Source organism: Budorcas taxicolor, chromosome 21, assembly GCF_023091745.1.
Source record: "Budorcas taxicolor isolate Tak-1 chromosome 21, Takin1.1, whole genome shotgun sequence".
In the NCBI taxonomy this organism is placed as follows: domain Eukaryota; kingdom Metazoa; phylum Chordata; class Mammalia; order Artiodactyla; family Bovidae; genus Budorcas; species Budorcas taxicolor.
In genome coordinates this window covers 27,794,415-27,813,796 of record NC_068930.1, presented here as the reverse complement: position 1 = coordinate 27,813,796, position 19,382 = coordinate 27,794,415, and the positions used below count along the sequence as shown (strand labels likewise).

The window sequence follows — 19,382 nt, the reverse complement described above, 5'->3', positions numbered from 1 at the left end:
GCTTCTACAAAATATATCTCACTTTTCTGTTTAATTCATTTTGTCCCAAAGTTGTGTGTCCATCTTATTTTTTTAACAACTGAATTTGGTAAACAAATGTTTAACCAACAGGCACCTTTACCAACACCCTAGCTCCTACCACTGCTCCCAAATAACTTCAAAAGATCAGTAAAAGACAGTGAGGTATTTCTCTCTTCCCCAAGATGAAGAAAGCTTTAATCTGTGGTAGGTCTCCTGCAGATAGCAGGGTTACGGCTGCCTTAGGAGGCAGATGAGAGAGAGAGATGGTCTCCTTGCTCATAACACAGCTGGCCTCAGGGCTGAGCAGCACATGGCAATCTAGAAACAGACAGAAGGAAACCAGAACTACTGCACGTCATGTTCCTAACCTTTGCTGGGGAGAGAGCACAAGCAACGACCCTTCACTGGAGGGGATACGACAGAAACCACGCACTGAACCCTTCTTCAGAACTTCTCTTTTCACTTGAACGTTGTGTTAGAGATCTTCCACTTCACCTTCCATTTCAGAAACAAAATTAACTGAGTGTGAGGAATACAGGAATCAGGAGGAAGGCTTATAAACAAAAACAGAGTGCTTTCTATTCACCTCCCCATGTCCTTCCTGATAAAAAAATGTTTGCTGGTTATGGAAGCTCATAAGTCATGTCAATTGTTAGGGTTCAACAGCATTTTCCAAAGGGGGTGAAAGGAATGGGTAACACTGAGGAGAGGCTAGAAATTCATGCCCCCGAAAAAAGCAATGAAAAAAAAGTTCTTAATTACGTATTTCTGCAAGGGAGCATCAACACGCAAATCTCTTGGACTAAAGTAGACAAAATCCAGCAGCTCCAGACCAGCAGTCTAGACCATTTCTCTACAACATGAAAAGAAGCTGGAGTCCAAGAAGTCCCCCCATAAATAGCTCTACACCTGACAAGTACTCCAAGGGTTCAGAATGGGACCCAGCATTCCATATCACACTCAGAGTGACTATGACGATCCAAGGAAAATTCCTTCATCTGATTCAAGTTCGTACTGAGGACCTTTAAAAGTGAAGTCTGCAAAGAAGTAATGAACATTATGGAGATGAGGAACAGTATTTATGAATTTATAATATAAAACAACATTCAATGGATTAAAAAATCCTGGAAGAAGACAGACCCTTTTATCAAAATAGTTTCTGATACTTTAGAACCAGAAGTGTCCTATTCATCTGAACTGACTTTACTATGAGCAGAAATTCTTTCTCATCCCCAAATGAATGGAACCTCAGCTTATTCACTGATTTCTTAAGCAGTTACTTTTCTTGTTTTTCTAGAATAATTTATAGCAAGTTTCTGCTGTATATGGGCTTCCCTGGTAGCTCAGTTGGTAAAAAAATCTGCCTACAATGCAGGAGACCTCAGTTCAAGTCCTGAGTTGGGAGGACACCCTGCAGAAGGGATAGGCTGCATACTCCAGTATTCTTGGGCTTCCCTGCTGGCTTAGAAAGTAAAGAATCCTCCTGCAATGTGAGAGACCTGGGTTCGATCTCTGGGTTAGGAAGAACCCCTGGACGAGGGTATGGCAACCCACTCCAGTACCCTTGGCTAGAGAATCCCCGTGGATAGAGAAGCCAGGCGGGCTCCAGTCCAGGGAGTTACAAAGAGTTGGACGTGGCTGAGCGACTAAGCATACTAAGTACAGCACTATTGTACATGCTAATTACCGAAAGGCACTGAGTAAAAACCAAAGGACACGACCCCAAATAAATAATCAAAAAAAGAGACAAGAGTGAGATCCAAGTCATTTCCCTCAGAGATCTCACGTGGTTTGGGTGACATGTCAGGCCACGTCTCGGAACGGAGCACAGATGTGACACACAGCACCACCCTACCGAGCACGTTTCCTGGAGGCACCTCCTCGAGGTCTTCCAGCTCCCTTCCCATCAGAAGGTACAGGTGTTGCAACGTACAGCATGCCATGTGGGGGACCGGAGGAAGGTCCTCCAGTGGAGCTGAGAAGCCTAATGGCACCTGGCCAAAAAAGAAAAAAAAACAGAAGCTAGGTTAGGAGACATCAAAGGAAAACAGGTTTGGGTTAATACCTACAAAGTTACTTTGATTCATAAGTAAGATATAGTGTAGTCACATTTCATGTAAACCCAAAACATTCAGATCTGAAATGGTGTGATATAAAAATAAGTCTCAGTTTATGAGTAAATTCTGAACTAGAGAGACTTCTCATATACATAAAGCCTGTCAAGAATTACACATCAAGTTTATGATTTATCTCTAACACCCAAAAAAGATGTCCTTTTCACTATAGGGAACTGGAATGCAAAAGTAGGAAATCAAGAAACACCTGGGGTAACAGGCAAATTTGACCTTGGAGTACAGAATGAAGCAACACAAAGGCTAATAGAGTTTTGCCAAGAGAACGCACTGGTCATAGCAAACATCCTCTTCCAACAACACAAGAGAAGACTCTACACATGGACATCACCAGACGGTCAACACCGAAATCAGACTGATTATATTCTTCGCAGCCAAAGATGGAGAAGCTCTATACAGTCAGCAAAAACAAGACCAGGAGCTGACTGTGGCTCAGATCATGAACTCCCTATTGCCAAATTCAGACTTAAATTGAACAAAGTAGGGAAAACCACTAGACCACTCAGGTATGACCTAAATCAAATCCCTTATGATTATACAGTGGAAGTGAGAAATAGATTTAAGGGACTAGATCTGATAGATAGAGTGCCTGATGAACTATGGAATGAGGTTCGTGACCTTGTACAGCAGACAGGGATCAAGACCATCTCCATGGAAAAGAAATGCAAAAAAGCAAAATGGCTGTCTGGGGAGGCCTTACAAATAGCTGTGAAAAGAAGAGAAGTGAAACGCAAAGGAGAAAAGGAAAGATATACGCATCTGAATGCAGAGTTCCAAAGAATAGCAAGAAGAGATAAGAAAGCCTTCCTCAGTGATCAATGCAAAGAAATAGAGGAAAACAACAGAATGAGAAAGACTAGAGATCTCTTCAAGAAAATTAGAGATACCAAGGCAACATTTCATGCAAAGATGGGCTCGATAAAGGACAGAAATGGTATGGACCTAACAGATGCAGAAGATATTAAGAAGAGGTGGCAAGAATACACAGAAGAACTGTATAAAAAAGAGCTTCATGACCCAGATAATCACGATGGTGTGATCACTCACCTAGAGCCAGACATCCTGGAATGTGAAGTCAAGTGGGCCTTAGAAAGCATCACTACGAACAAAGCTAGTGGAGGTAATGGAATTCCAGTTGAGCTATTTCAAATCCTAAAAGATGATGCTGTGAAAGTGCTGCACTCAATATACCAGCAAATCTGGAAAACTCAGCAGTGGTCACAGGACTGGAAAAGGTCAGTTTTCATTCAAAAGAAAGGTAATGCCAAAGAATGCTCAAACTACTGCACTATTGCACTCATCTCACACGCTAGTAAAATAATGCTCAAAATTCTCCAAGCCAGGCTTCAGCAATACGTGAACTGTGAACTTGCAGATGTTCAAGCTGGTTTTAGAAAAGGCAGAGGAACCAGAGATCAAATTGCCAACATCTGCTGGATTACTGAAAAAGCAAGAGAGTTCCAGAAAAACATCTATTTCTGCTTTATTGGCTATGCAAAAGCCTTTGACTGTGTGGATCACAATAAACTGTGGAAAATTCTGAAAGAGATGGGAATACCAGACCACCTAACCTGCCTCTTGAGAAATCTATATGTAGGTCAGGAAGCAGCAGTTAGAACTGGACATGGAACAACAGACTGGTTCCCAATAGGAAAAGGAGTCCGTCAAGGCTGTATATTGTCACCCTGCTTGTTTAACTTATTTGCAGAGTACATCACGAGAAACGCTGGGCTGGAAGAAGCATAAGCTGGAAATCAAGATTGCTGGGAGAAATATGAGTAACTTGAGATATGCAGATGACACCACCCTTATGGCAGAAAGTGAAGAGGAACTAAAAAGTCTCTTGATTAAAGTCAAAGACGAGAGTGAAAAAGTTGGCTTAAAGCTCAACATTCAGAAAACGAAGATCATGGCATCTGGTCCCATCACTTCATGGGAAACAGATGGGGAAACAGTGGAAACAGTGTCAGATTTTATTTTTTGGTGCTCCAAAATCAGTGCAGATGGTGACTGCAGCCATGAAATTAAAAGACGCTTACTCCTTGGAAGGAAAGTTATGACCAACCTAGATAGCATATTAGAAAGCAGAGACACTACTTTGCCGACTAAGGTCCGTCTAGTCAAGGCTATGGTTTTTCCAGTGGTCATGTATGGATGTGAGAGTTGGACTGTGAAGAAAGCTGAGCACCGAAGTTTGATGCTTTTGAACTGTGGTGTTGGAGAAGACTCTTGAGAGTCCCTCGGACTGCAAGGAGATCCAACCACTCCATCCTAAAGGAGATCAGTCCTGGGTGTTCTTTGGAAGGAATGATATTGAAGCTGAAACTCCAGTACTTTGGCCACCTCATACAAAGAGTTGACTCATTGGAAAAGACTCTGAGGCTGGGAGGGATTAGAGGCAGGAGGAGAAGGGGATGACAGAGGATGAGATGGCTGGATGGCATCACCGACTCGATGGACATGAGTTTCGGTGAACTCTGGGATTTGGTGATGGACAGGGAGGCCTGGCGTGCAATCGATGGGGTCACAAAGAGTAGGACTTGACTGAGCGACTGAACTGAACTGATAAAACTTTATCGCTAATATAAATTCTGCTGTGACCTGGTGAAAGTGAAAGTGAAGTTGCTCAGTCGTGTCTGACTCTTTGCGATCCCATGGACTGTAACTTACCAGGCTCCTCAGTCCATGGAATTTTCCAGGCAAGAGTACTGGAGTGCGTTGCCATTTCCTTCTCCAGGTAATCTCAAAGTTATTAAAGATTTTTATGGAGAAAATGGTAACACTTTAAATGACCTAAATAAATGGAAAACTATACCTAATACATTTATGGATATATGGTAACCACGATGGTAAGAAGATCACAAGTAGATTTTTATACCCCTTTTACAACACTTTTACCCTTCCCTAAAAAGTAACTCCAAACACACCAACTGCTGTACTCCTCCTTGCTAAATCTGAACATGTCACAGACTAGCACAAACTGCGCAGTCACCACTCGGCATGGCAACAAGTCCAAGGATTCACCTGCTGCTCACACTGATGGAACAAGCACTCAAGGCAGGAGGAGTTGATGGCACAGCCTTTCTTCTGCCACCACCTCTGCCTCTCATCACAGCCAAGCACAGCAGCGGCCCTGGCTTACCTGCGCCCAGAGGAGCACGAGCATCTTAGAAGCCCCCGCTCATAGCACCTCGCTGACGCTGCCTGGCTCCCTGGACCTCTGACATTCATCCTCTGACCTTTATCATCTGATTACCACATATGCACCTTCTGAGACAGCTCTAGCTTGTGGTTTATTTCCCCTTTGGTCCAAACATACTTAGATGCTGGCTGTTCACCGACTGTCAGACCCTCCTGATCAACGTCTTGGATCTGCCTGCCAAGAAACCACTGCCTACCACCTGCTCACCACCCATGCCTTTGGCTCGTGCCACCTGGGTTTTGGATCTTTATGACTCAGACACCTGGCATCATCCTGGAACCACCATGACATCTGTTCTTCACAGTTCTTTCCTCTAGCCTTGAATTTCTAGAAAAGCCTTATAAATTAACTAAATAAGGTTTGAAAACCTGATTCTTGTACTAGCCTAATTTCCTAAATGCTATTAGATCAAACCCATCTACCAATAAGGTAACCACGAATCTAACAAGAATGCAGAACCATGAAACAACATACAAATGTTTTCCTTCCTGTTCTTACCTGCTGCAAAAACTCAAGAGGACTGTATTTGGGTCCCAGGACAAAAATTCTCTTTCCTCTTCGCGCCACACCACTGAACACTCGAGCAAAGGCGATAAAAGACTCCTGCTCGCTTCCTTCTGGGGGCACGGGGTTGGGGGTCTCATTTTCCACCCCCTGCTCATCACCTGCCAGAAACAGAAGCACCATGAATGCCCAAATGCTCTCTGCATCCAGGAGCTGCTGAGAAAGAGAGGGGCCAAGGAAGACACTACTGTTAGCTGAGACTGAGCAAGGAAACACCAGGATAGAAGTTTATTGATGAAAGCTACCTTCAAAGCTAAAAGCCCCAGAGCAGAAGGACAAGTGTTTCAAGTTTGGCAAAAACCCCATCCGTATCACCGAGGATTGGGAAATTACTGAGAAAAGCTCTACCTTTTGGTTCTTCTCCCTGTGGACTCATTTCAAGGGCGCCTGCATCTTGGGTGGGCTCCACAGGTGCCTGGCCCTGCACCACTGCCAACTTTTCCGCATGCCTTCGTCTTGCACGCTCTCGCCTCTCAGCAATCTCCTCCTGTGTGAGAGGTCTACAGGACACCACAGACATGTTAACACATGGCCACAGCAAAGATCTCAGTCTGTTCTAGCCAAGAAACAGCTAGTATTAACATGGACAGCAAGGAGATCAAACCAGTCAATCTTAAAGGAGATCAACCCTGAATATTCACTGGAAGGACTGATGCTGTAGCTCCAGTATTCTGGCCACCTGATGCAAACAGCCAACTCGCCAGAAAAGACCCTGATGCTGGGAAAGATTGAGGGCCGGAAGAGAAGGGGATGACAGAGGATAAGACGGTTGGGTGGCATCACTGACTCAAAGGACATTGAGTTTGAGCAAACTCCAGGAGACAGTGAAGGACAGAGAAGCCTGGCGTGCTGCAGTCCACAGGGTTGCCAAGAGTTGGACACAACTTAGTGACTGAACAACAACGTGTCTGGAGAAGACGGTGGTGGGTCCCCAGTCCCTTCCTGGTGGAAACTTCCTCCGAGTTCTCGCTTTCACTGCAGCAAGAAAAGAGAAGGCCTACCACACTTTCTCTGGGAACACCGCTGCTGCTGCTCAGTCACTCAGTAGGTCGGACTCTTCATGACCCCATGGACTGTAGCCTGCCAGACTCCTCTATCCATGGATTTCCGAGCCAAGAATACTGGAGTGGGTTGCCATTCCCTCTTCCACTGGCAACACTGGGTCCCCAGCTACTGTGAGCTTATGAAACGACATGCAAGAGCCCGCATCACACACAACAGCATGGAACCTTTCTCAGGCACCCATGCTCCTCCTCTGTAGGGCAAATGGCTGGAAAAGAAAGGGAATCAGTAACAGATACCACCACTCAGAACACTCTAACAGAGAGAGAAGCAGATGACCTCAGTAAGAAACCGAGCTTTTCTCCATGAAAGTAGGAAAATACACCTCCATGGAGAACTAGGGTCCAAGAGGAAGGGCCAGGCTGAATGCTGCCAATTCAAGCCGGACGTAAGGGCCAACGGTGATCAGTCACAGTGTCAGACCCGAGTTCCACCAGAGGAAAGGTGTGAGTGCACGTCTGTGTGTTTGCTGGAGGCTCGCCTGGGGGGTGGGGCCTGCTTGATCCTGTCACGTTGTGCCCGCCTCCTCAACTGCCCCCCAACTTTGGTACTATGACTCTTGCTTCACGCCTCCATCTATGGCTGATGACATCATCTCCCATCCCGCCATTCCCCTTCCCCTTCTCTCTCCTGGAAGCCACTCAGATGCCATACTGAGAGTGTACTGGTCCCATGCACGCTACATGCCACATGCTCCTGGAGGTCCTAACGTCAGGTGCCCCAATCCCCTTCCTACATCATGTGGGCTGCCGCACATGTAAGGCACCAGCTGTCCACTGCTGTCCTCTTCAGACACCCACCTGCTCGACAAGACCTCCCCCCAGGACTGGACACCACTTCTATTCCCTTAGCACCTGCCCTTTGAAATGGATGAATTTGGTTCTAGGAGTCGGCCCCTTCTAGTCAGACCCACCCCAATGTAGGAGGCAGGGCTGTGCCATCAGATACAAAAATGAAAAGGGAGAGACCTTTGAGGATGGCTTGCTCAGGGCTGTCGGGAAGTCACATCTGCTGGCATAAGCTCCTCTCCACTGGAAGCTCTCAGTGTTAAAGGTCTTTCACACACAGGATGCAATTTCTAGGCTTTTGTTCTGTCTTCTCGAGCAACACCCAACAAACATATTCCCCTCTCCTCGCCTTTCAATCATCTGCCCTCATGCGCTTCCCCTCGCCCTTCTCTTCTTCAGGCTACACACTCCACCTGCCCTGTCAATCAACCCTTACGTAACTTATCTTGCTTCTAGACTTCTTATAAGAGTATCTGAGAAGTATGAATTAACCTATGGCTGATTCTTATTGATATATGACAGAAAACCGCAAAATTCTGTAAAGCAATTATCCTTCAATTAAAGATTTAAAAAAATATATAAACATGGAATACCTTACTATCACTATAAACAAAGAGGTTAAAAAACAAACAAACAAACAAAAAACTGACGCACTGGTTAGTGCAGAGAGAAATGGTCTCTTCCAATGGGCTTATCAGTTCAGTTGAACTCAGTCACTGAGTCCTATCTGACTCTTTTCAACCCCAAGGACCGCAGCACACCAGGCTTCCCTGTCCATCACCAACTCTTGGAGTTTGCTCAAACTCACGTCCATTGAGTCAGTGATGCCCTTCAACCATCTCATCCACTGTCATCCCCTTCTTCTGCCTTCAGTCTTTCCCAGCATCAGGGTCTTTTCCAATGAGTCAGCCCTTCATATCAGGTGGCCAAAGGATTGGAGCTTCAGCTTCAACATCAGTCCTTCCAATAAATATTCAGGACTGATTTCCTTTAGGATGGACTGGTTTGATCTTGCAATCCAAGGGACTCTCAAGAGTCTTCTCCAACACCACGATTCAAAAGCATTAATTCCTTGGTGCTCAGATTTCTTTATGGTCCAACTCTCATATCCATACATGACTATTGGAAAAACCATAGCTTTGACTAGACAGGCCTTTGCCGGCAAAGTAGTATCTCTGCTTTTAATATGCTGTCTAGGTTGGTCATAGCTTTTCTTCCAATGAGCGTCTTTTAAGTTCACAGCCGCAGTTACCATCTGCAGTGATTTTGGAGCCCAAGAAAATAAACTACTTTCATAACTATGGCACAGACATTGTGTTAATCACTCTGCACGTATTATCCAAACATACTTATCCAAACAACTATATGACACAGGTATTCTTACTCCTGTTTTACAAATAAGAACTGGAGCCTTAGGAGAATTACACAACTCGACCCAGAGTCACATGGACAATAAACAGAGGAGCCGTTAATTCAGACCCAGATCTGACTCTTAATTCCATACTCATCATCTGTGGCTATACCCCCCAATCAGAAGGAATTAGAAATGGTAAAATCATCACATTAAGTAAATGTGGTTTTATTTTAGCTTTGGTTAAGAAAGAAGCATATCGGTTCACATATAATAAATCCTCATTTTGTCAGAGCTCGTAACAAGATTACCATTTACATTCATGGAGTTAATATCAAATGTAGAGTCTTGCTGTCCATCAGCGTTATCTATCCACCCACCCAGCTGACAGTTGCTATGGGTCAGGCACTGCTGTGAGTGCTGGGGGTGGTGACAGGCAAACAAAGCAGACAGAAGAGAAGGCAGCAAGGTGGTTTTGAAGAACCCATTGTGTCAACTAGTATTTACTGAGAATAAACAGGAATCACTTGCAAGAGAACTGAGCTCTACTAGTCAAGGAACGTCTGTGGGTGCTGACTTACTGAGGCTGCAGCGGAGCTAACTGTTGGTGATAGTGCCGAGGGGACGGCAGTGACCAACAGCAGAGGTGAAGGTGACCAGAGGTGAGAATGCGGACTGGAGATTCAAAGGGCAGACTGGGGAGGTGAGGTTGGAGAAGGAAGGAAAGAGGCAACAACACAAAACCACCGCCCTCAGGATTCCAAGCTCAATGTCCACGCCCTGGCCTCTGTGGCGCCGGCTGCAGGGGCGGGCTGGGGAGAGACAGAGAGGGCCGAAGAGCTGGCTGCAGCCGGTGCTACCAGTGACCACAGCACCAGGGAGCCGAGATGATGGCAACTAAGGGAGCAAGGAGTACAGTTTCTGCCTGAACATCACATCCTGTTACAACAAGAAACTGGTTCTTAAGAAGGAAGCCAAAGCAGTAGACTCAGGGATTCGGGGGGAGAGGAACTGCCTGAAAACCTCCTAGCAGGATCTTACTCAACAGGCACTTAAGCATTCAGTAAGAATTTCTGATAGACTACTAGAGAAAACGGTGGTTGAGAATGGTCAGAGCAAAGGCCCCAGAATCTAAAAAGGGCAGGCAGGCTGGAAGACTGTTGTCGAGATGTAGCGGTGGAGATTAACAAGCTGCATAGATGACGGAGGCCAGATCCCACTGGTGAAGTGGTACCCGCAGGCTGTCCAGCTGGACAAATGTGGATTCACATACTCTTCTGGTCTCCTTCTAGCTATGTGACCTTGAGCACACTCAGTTCAGTTCAGTCACCCTGTCATGTTCGTTTCTTTGTGACCTCATGGACTGCAGCACGCCAGACCTCCCTGTCCATCACCAACTCCCGGAGTTTACCCAAACCCATGCCCATTGAGTCAGTGATGCCATCCAACCATCTCATCCTCTGTCGTCCCCTCCTCCTCCTGCCTTCAATCTTTCCCAGCGTCAAGGTCTTTTCAAATGAGTCAGCTTTTCGCATCAGGTGGCCAAAATATTGGAGTTTCAGCTTCAGCATCAGTCCTTCTAATGAATATTCAGGACTGATTTCCTTTAGGATGGACTGGTTGGATCTCCTGGCAGTCCAAGGGACTCTCAAGAGTTTTCTCCAACATCACAGTTCAAAAGCATCAATTCTTTGGCACTCAGCTTTCTTTATAGTTCAACTCTCACACCCAACCATGACTACTGGAAAATCAATTACTACTTCATCTTTTTAAGGCCTCTTAACTTCCCCAGGTTAGACTGAAACAGTAAATACCTGCACTGCAGAACTACTGTAGATTTAAATGGCATAATCAACAGTGAGGCAGGAATATTATAAGGTTGAAAAACTGGAGCCAATTATTAGTGCTATTACCATTATTGTTTAGAAAGCTCCCAGAATAGATGTGGACAGTAAAGAAGAGAAGCCTTCAAACTCCTGGATAGAGTCAATCTTTTCACTCCAGACACCAAGATCCTGAAGGGAGAATGGCAAGTGGACTGGCCAAGTTAGACACTGGGACAGCGAAACCAGCTAGGAGGCTAGTGCCACGATTCCCACAAGGAACGACTGGGATCTAATCACTTACACTGGTGGGGGAGGAGGACCCGTACCAGTTCGTATGATGTAAAAGAGATTCTCTAAGACTTCGGAAACTTGAGAAAGGATCCGTCTCCCACGGCTGAACTCCATCCCTCTCTCTCCACACACACACAATACACACAAAGATCGGCAGAGGTACTCACACGTTCAAAAATCTCTAGTGAAGCAGACAGACAGGCTGAGATTACAACTTGTCTGACATTCAACAATTGTTAACTGAGGCTACCACTACTCTAACTACTCTTGTTCAAATTTATGCGAATTCAGGGACTTCTCTGTTGGTGCAGTGGTTGAGAGTTCACCTTCCAGTGCAGGGGATACGGGTTTGACCCCCGGTTGGGGAACTAAGATCCCACAGGCCATGGCACAATTCAGCCTGTCTGCTGCAACTAGAAAAGCCCGCATGCTGCAAAAAAAACCTGATGCAGCAAAAAAAAAAAAAAACACAACTTTTTTTTTTTAACATGAATTTGAATTAACAGTCCCAGAGCTGATTTCAACAACTGTTTCCTCCAGAGGCATCACAAAAAGATCAAGTACTCAGTAAAATTTACGTTCCCACAGGGGCTGCTCCACATGAGTTCCAGACTGAGGTCAGAACTGCACCTTCCCCATCGCACACCCTCCCTGCACCCCATCAAGCCCGCCCCACCTCCCTGGCCCTACCTGGCTTCCCTATGATCCTTACCTTGGCTTATTCTGAGGCAAAGCCTTAGCATCAACTGCAAACATTTTGGAAACAAAGATAATAACTGGAGCGGTATCTTCACTTCCGCATTTCATAAAAGCTAAACAGACAGGAAAGAAAAATGTTACTTTAATAATCCAGGCTTTCTGAAAACAAGAAGTTTAAAACATGGCATCATCTAAATACATAAGCAACCTATCACCTTTTACAACTATAAGAAAAATTCTATTTAGAAAAAAATAAGATTGCTAGAAAAATAGTAGAGTGAGAGTGAGAGAACTGGCAGAAAGGAGAAAAGAAAAGCAAAACTGACAGGGTGGGAGAAGAGCTGGAGGAACTCCAGGTAGGAGATGGGCTTACTACCCACCAGAAGCCCTCATAACTGCTTCCAGTGGAGAAGGGATAGAATTGAGGAACTTTACCAAAGGACAATAGTCAACAAGGTAGCTTATTAACAAAATACATAATAGTAGTTTTTCCAACCCTTCAGAAAAGTTAGAAAATAAAACAGACAAAAATATCATGATAACCAAAAAACCTTAGAAATGAAGATTAAGATGCAATACTATAAGATATTGATTTTCCCTAAATCTATAAATTTTAACATAATTTCCTAATCAGCATATGGACATTTTTCTTAACTTACATTAAAAAAAAAAATTCGTTAAGAAAAAAAAAACCCACCACTGGTGAGTAATTTTTTTAAATCACCCTATATCAAAATAATTTACACATAAAGAATTCAAGAGTAAAATTCAAATAAGAAAATAAGGACGTAAGAATTAAGTATCTATCAGAAGTCTTGCCAGGGAAAACTTTGAAAGGCTTTGAGGAACAAAGCAACATACCTTGACTCCGATTTTAACAGGCTCACCCTAGCTGCAGGCAATCAAGAACAGACTCAGGGATACCAGCTGGAAGGCTACTATAATACCCAGGTGAGAGAGCAAGGTTGCTTGCCCCAGGAAGGCAGAAATGGAAATGTTGAAAGTAGTTAATTCTGGATATATTTCAAAGGAAGAGTAAACAGGATTTAAAGATGGACTGGAAATAGGGGCATGAAACCAATGCGAAAATTAAGAGCACACCACTGTCATGGGAAGCCTAGAGACTGGACAAGATGAGCAGGAGAGTGACTGCAGGTAGAAAACAGATGAGATCCAAATACCAAGCCTTGCCTGGGGCATCCCACAGTCAAAAAGTCAAGGGGATGGAGAAGAATGGGAAAAAGATCAAGACTGAACAGGCAGCTCCAACAGCAAAGATGTGGCTTGGTTTCTCAGCCTCAAGAGGCTATTAGAAGTTCAATCTGGAGATTCGTTATGAAAAGTTCCAGCAAAAGAGATTTAAAAGAGCCTACATGGTGAGCTGCTATTCATGCTGAACCTATAAAGACAATCAGGCCAAGTTTAATGAAACTAAACTTGTTCTGCAAACAAATGAGTCTTAATTTGGCTATCTTGGGTAGAAATGAGAGTGACTTTAAAGAGAAAAAAATTATGTTTCAACAGAAACTAAAACGCACACTTGGAAATATTAGATTCTAGTTCTGTTACCATCTTTGAGGTTGTGTTTTACTATCTATAAACTGGGCTGGATCCTGAATTCTCCTGGTTTCCTCAAATATTAGGCTATAACTCTCCAAACTAACATTTCCATTTTTTCCTCCCACTTTTGGTGTGGAAACACTGAGAACCAAAGCTGCTCCTTTCTTGAAGTTCTGCAACTTGAGATAAATTTAAGAGAGACCATCACACAATAGTCCATTTGGGGGCAATATTCTGGCCCACTGGTGTGTAAGCCACTCAGGAAGTTTACCTGAACACTGAAGGACATCATCAAAGACATTTCAAATTGCAAATGATGCTCGACTCTAACATCTAGAAATCTGCACTGGCTGCTCCCTAGGTTCAGAAGCTGGTTTATAATTAGCTCCAACCATGAACCTTTTCGTCTTCACAGAAATGCCTCTTAGAAATACCGGATTGCTTGCACCTTAGAAGCCTAACTTTGAGAGCCCACCTGCATTACTGCTTGCAGAAATGGATTTATAGATGTCTAGTTAAACCAACTGTCAGGACTAAGAGACTGGCTTAATGAGACACAATCTACCAACTCGGCTTCTGGACTGTTGAAACTCCACGAAGAAGGTTTAAAGGCAGAACTGCAGAACAGCAAACTTCGCCACTCCACAAGGTGTTTCTTGAGCGGAGGGTTAATTTAGGCTCATTGTTTTTAAGGGGCAGAGAACTTAGGAAGTTGTTTTTTTTCTGTCCCCTTAGTTGTCTAATGAACTGAGATAAAGGGCCTGTTCCTGGAATATAACTATCACCAGAAATATCTGCAAAGAGAAGGGGCTGGTGTGGTGGGGAAATCGGCAGGGCCCAGTGATCGGAGCCCACTCTGTGGTCCAGCAAACACTTTGTAATCAGACTTTCACTTTTTCATTTTCCATGGCAAATGCCTTTCTCCCCTTTGAAGTTCTAAACCACTGACAATATTTAAGGTGAGGGTTTCAGATATTTTAGCACATTATTCTGTTTTCCCAGGTCTCTCCCTTGTACATGTTAATAACTTCTGTTTGATTTTTCTCCTGTTTTAATAAAAAAACTGGGGGGTTGAGGGTGGGATAAATAGCCGGGGAGACAGGGAGACAAGGAGAAACAGGTGGAAGCCGGGAAGTCAAAGAAGAAAGGGTCTCAAAGAGGAAGGAGGGATTGACTGTGTCAAATGGTAGTGACAGAGCTAGTCAGGAGGACTGGGAACTGGCTGAGAGATTTAACAAAGGAGAGTCAACCACGGGTCTGAGAACTGCAGTGATCTGAGGGCAGAGGCCGCAAACCCAAAAGAGAAAAACAGCAGGACAGAGTGGTGCGCACAGATGAATTTCATGGAGCCATATGAGGCCGGGAGCAAATAAGGCTCCCTCTCATGGGCCAAGCATGTACAGGGCTTCAAGAGGGAACACAGACCCTGAAGTCACTGTTCCACAGGCCCTGGAGACACAGTCACCACAGGAACGCATTCCTGACTACCTGAAAGGATGGAATAGAGCATGATGATAAGATTATGAACTGTGATCTAGGCAAAAGGGAGAGGTCTCTAGTCTCCTCACTCCACTGACAGAGCAAAATGGCTCTGGCGAAACTGAAATGTTAGAAAACAAAAAGCAACTAGAGAAATGTTTGTGAAATTGTTTACAGGGGGAGTTGGCCATTTGGCCATTTAGCAAGCTAGCATTCAGCAAATTGGTCTAGAGTAGTCTTGACTTAGGATGACCAAAAATACATTGGCTGGTGTGTCCGTCTTTACCTCACCTGCTTTCAGAGCCTGGGTTTCCGGTGGGAGAGAATCAAAAGTCTGCGATCCTGCACACATCAGTTTCTCCACTCTCTCAGCTGTAATGTCGAGGGGACTAGGAAGCTTCTGACACACCATAGCTGAAGTCTGCTGTTAAGGACTCAAAAGCCTGAGCAAGCGCTCTTCAACCTGGCAGAGACTCAGACTCTGCACGAGATACTGAAGTAACAACATATACCATGCCTGGGCTGTAAGGCAATACTCCGTAAGTCACATCTCAAAACATGGATACAATCTCAGGGAGTTCATGGACGCTCTAGAGCCCAGAAAGGGTGCTCATGGCAGATACTCTAACACTGACATCCTACGGAACAAATGAGGCAGGACCACAGAGCTTAGGAGTTTGGCTGCCTGTGACCCAGTCCTCACAAGCTTTCATACAGTTTCAGTCTCTATCAACTGGCATAAAATCACCATCAGCCGCTCACTGCGATACAAGCAGGCCCTCCAACAGAGCGAGGTCGCCGTAGGGGTCTGTGTTTATTACAGCCCTGTGGTCCACTGTTGGCCCACTCCCCAGACACTGCACCCTCAGCCCACCCCATGGGTACTGCTAAGTACACACAGATCAGCGACAAGAAGGTATTAATAGTCTAAATTCCTCTATAAAATTACTTTGGTTGGGACTTCCCTAGAGGTCCAATGGTTAAGGCTTCACCTTCCAATACAGGGGGTGTGGGTTCGATCTCTGGTCGGGGAGCTAAGATCCCACAGGCCTCTCGGCCAAACAACCAAAACATAAAACAGAACAAGAGCAACGCCGTAAAAATTCAATAAAGACACTAAAATTGGCCCATATAACGAAAGTCTTAAAAAAAAAACAAAGTAGTCTAAATTCACCTACAAAATGACTTTAGTTAAGGTAAACCGCTTAAAATCAAGTCCTTTTGGAGTCACTAATTTGAGAGGAAGTATCAACAAGGTAAAGAAACTATGGGTTAAAATGAACCAGGGATCCTAACACAAACATCTAAAGTATCTACTTCTATGCAAATCTTGGTCCAGGAGTTTTGATTTTATGGATTAAGAAACAAAATTAAAATGTTTTTTAAGAACATTCAAATTCATATTAATCTTAATTAATATTAATATAGTCACTTCTAAAGTATTTAATACAGTTTCATGGTAAAATATTAAATAACCCCAGAAAAAACTTACTCTGAATTGGCATGCGTTATTTTCAGAGGCCCTCCTGATGGCCAATAACACACTTTTTTCTTGTTCTGTCAAATCTATGATTTCATTAACAACCATTAATATAAAGGATACCAAGAACAGCTTGAGATATGGGTAGCCACTGACTGCAGATAGCATTGATCTGGACTCTAGGATCTGAATGCCGTGCCTCTCGGGCTCCAATTTTTAATCCTAAAGAAGTCACGATTTTATCAGTTTTTTCTTTGTCCCTATAGTAAACAAGAGATGGGTGGATGGGAGGTGAGAAGAGAGAAAGATCACATAAAGATACAAAGGGGCAGTGAGGAAGAGAAACACAACATCACAGGACACATTCATTCCTAATGCACTACTTGACTATAAAAAAACAAAAATGCTGGAGGGGGGCTCCTGCCATAGGGTTAAACTGCTCAACCTCTACTTTTCACTTCCAAATGAACTTCGCTTGAAAATGTCCCATGAAGCACCATTCCACAATCGTCTTAAACACACTATGTCAACTGGTAAAGCGATTTTATAAATAAATACTAAAAGCAAAAATCATTATTCCACCGCTGGAACAACTTGGAAATTTACGACAGCAAACCTTCTTTTCCACTTGTATCAGGCAAGGTTTTTTCCTTAAGTGGGGACCCCATGAGTGATCCTCAATATCAAGCAGCTTTTCCACTACATTTACTATTTTACTTTAAACTGAGTTTGTAAAAATGAAAGTCTGATGGTTCTTCCCCCTTCTTTGCCTCAGCACTCTATAAAATATTTCTGTTCTGTGCCTCCTGTCACCCTGTAATGGGGTTATACATACTCCTTTAAATGGTTTCCGAGCTTGGTAATTAAAGCCTCTGTAAAGGCTTTCTTCACTTTCCCAGTCTAGCTAGCTTTCAGAAGAGTAACTCATCAAACTGCAAATTACACTGCCCAGAGATAAACAATTTATAACAGTCTTACTTTTTCAAGACAGCATCATACAAACTCCATATATTTTCCAGGATCAACTGTACAAATAAAGGTTTCTTTCCTTTTGCCTGTAAAAAAAAAAAAAGGACGTATGGGTTTAGAATTTCTGAGTATTTCATCAATATCTAACGCGTTCATTCTTGATGTGCTTTACTATCGATGCTTCATTTCTACTAGAAAATACTTCTTCAGCAACAAAGTGGAGGAAAGTAGCTGTATGAATGCTTTAAACAGCCAATAATCCACAGGCAGTTACAACTCACTCTTCTCTTTCCGAACCGTGGACACCACACAAGAAACCACTCGGGGTGCGGGGCAGGGAGGTGGATACATCACTGCAGCTGCCCTCCCACTGCCATCAAGAAAACATATGGTACCCAAGCTGAGAACTAAAACTCCACTCTAAAATGTCCATGGACTTCATTCTAAAGGATGTTCTTAAAATATGAATGCTGTTCAACTTCAAGGAAGAGGATATTAAAAAAAAAACAAAACCCCTACTATTTCTCTTATCAAACTATACAAGATCACAGCATAAGCACTTTGAGAAGGATACTCTCATAGGTACAAGAGATGGAATATAAACTGAAACCCTCTTTCTCAAGAGCTACTGGCAAGGTACTGGGAAATTAAGTCATTACCTTTGAATGACTGGTTAAAAAAAATCGTAAAGGCCTAAAAATGTATGCATCAAGATGCCTATAACAGGTTTACTTAAAATATCAAAATATTTGAGAAACAGAAATAAAAACTATGTTCAATCTTAGGAGAATGATTACATGAATGATAATGATGTACGAGGGTGTTTATTACATGACAGGAATTGCTCTTAAGACTTTTCTTGGATATTTCATATAATTATCATAATCACTCCATGAGATAAATATTACTATCTTCAATTTGCAGAGGAAAGAAACACACAAGCGTCACAGAACTAGAAAGCGGTAGAGCTGAGACGCACAGAGAATCTCAAACTATGCTCTTTGCTACTCTACTCCACTGGCTCCTTTTAAGATTTATTTTTCATTTATTTATTTTTTAAATTCTTACAATGTTGTGTCAATGCTACTTTCTCCGTGCGTCCCCTCCCCCTCCCTGTGTCCACAAGTCCATTCTCTACATCTGTCTCCCCATTCCTTCCCTGCAAATAGGTTCATCAAAACTATTTTTCTAGATTCCATATATATGCCTTAAGATACTGTATTTTTCTCTTTCCTACTTCACTCTGTATTAATAGCCTCTAGATTCATAAACCTCACTAGGACTCAAATTTGTTCTTTATTATGACTAATTCCATTCTACACACATTGTACCACATTGTACACATTCCACTGTATACACATTGTACCACACTGTACCACATCTTTATCCATTCCTCTATTAATGGAATCCTAGGTTGCTTCCACGCCTTGGCTGTTGTAAATAGTGCTGCTGTGAACACTGGGGTGTCTGTGTCTTTTTCATTTATGGTTTTCTCAGGGTATATGCCCAGGAGTGGGGCTGTCGGGTCATATGGTAGATCTGTTCCTAGTTTTTTAAGGAATCTACACACTGTACTGTTTATAAAGAAATTTCAATGACAAGGGAAGATGGTCACAACAGGATGTCAAAAGGAAAAGTGTTTACATTGTATAAACAGCATAATCTCAATCAAGGGATATATGTTATCTAAACAGAAAGAATGAAAGAAATGAAAACCATACCATTAGCAGTGTTGGCCTCTGGTATTTTTTTGCTTTCCTGTAGCTTTATACTAAGGAATACCTTCTAAAAGGAATATACATGCTCTTCAATGAGAATACATTTATAAAATCCTTAATTTTATATTTTAAAAAAAAGTCTTCAAGAAAAGCATCCTTCCTTTGAGGCTAGGTGACTCAGCAGCCCTACAAGACCTCCACCGACAGAATGAAGTGCTCCAGGGAGCACCTGCCTCACCC

The 19,382-nt window shown here is 43.3% G+C and overlaps 1 protein-coding gene across 2 annotated transcripts in view; it reads right to left on the bottom strand.

The window, feature by feature from the left end:
* Positions 1-19,382, bottom strand: part of EFL1 (elongation factor like GTPase 1) — a 111,519-nt gene that overhangs the window by 72,518 nt on the left and 19,619 nt on the right. For both annotated transcript variants that reach the window (XM_052659413.1, XM_052659414.1), the window contains exons 9-15: positions 17,434-17,510; positions 16,579-16,715; positions 15,267-15,389; positions 11,950-12,049; positions 6,268-6,419; positions 5,854-6,020; positions 1,877-2,015 (exon numbers count right to left, since the gene is read on the bottom strand). In XM_052659413.1, coding sequence (XP_052515373.1) covers positions 1,877-2,015; positions 5,854-6,020; positions 6,268-6,419; positions 11,950-12,049; positions 15,267-15,389; positions 16,579-16,715; positions 17,434-17,510 — 895 coding nt within the window. The remainder of the gene's footprint in view (positions 1-1,876; positions 2,016-5,853; positions 6,021-6,267; positions 6,420-11,949; positions 12,050-15,266; positions 15,390-16,578; positions 16,716-17,433; positions 17,511-19,382) is intronic.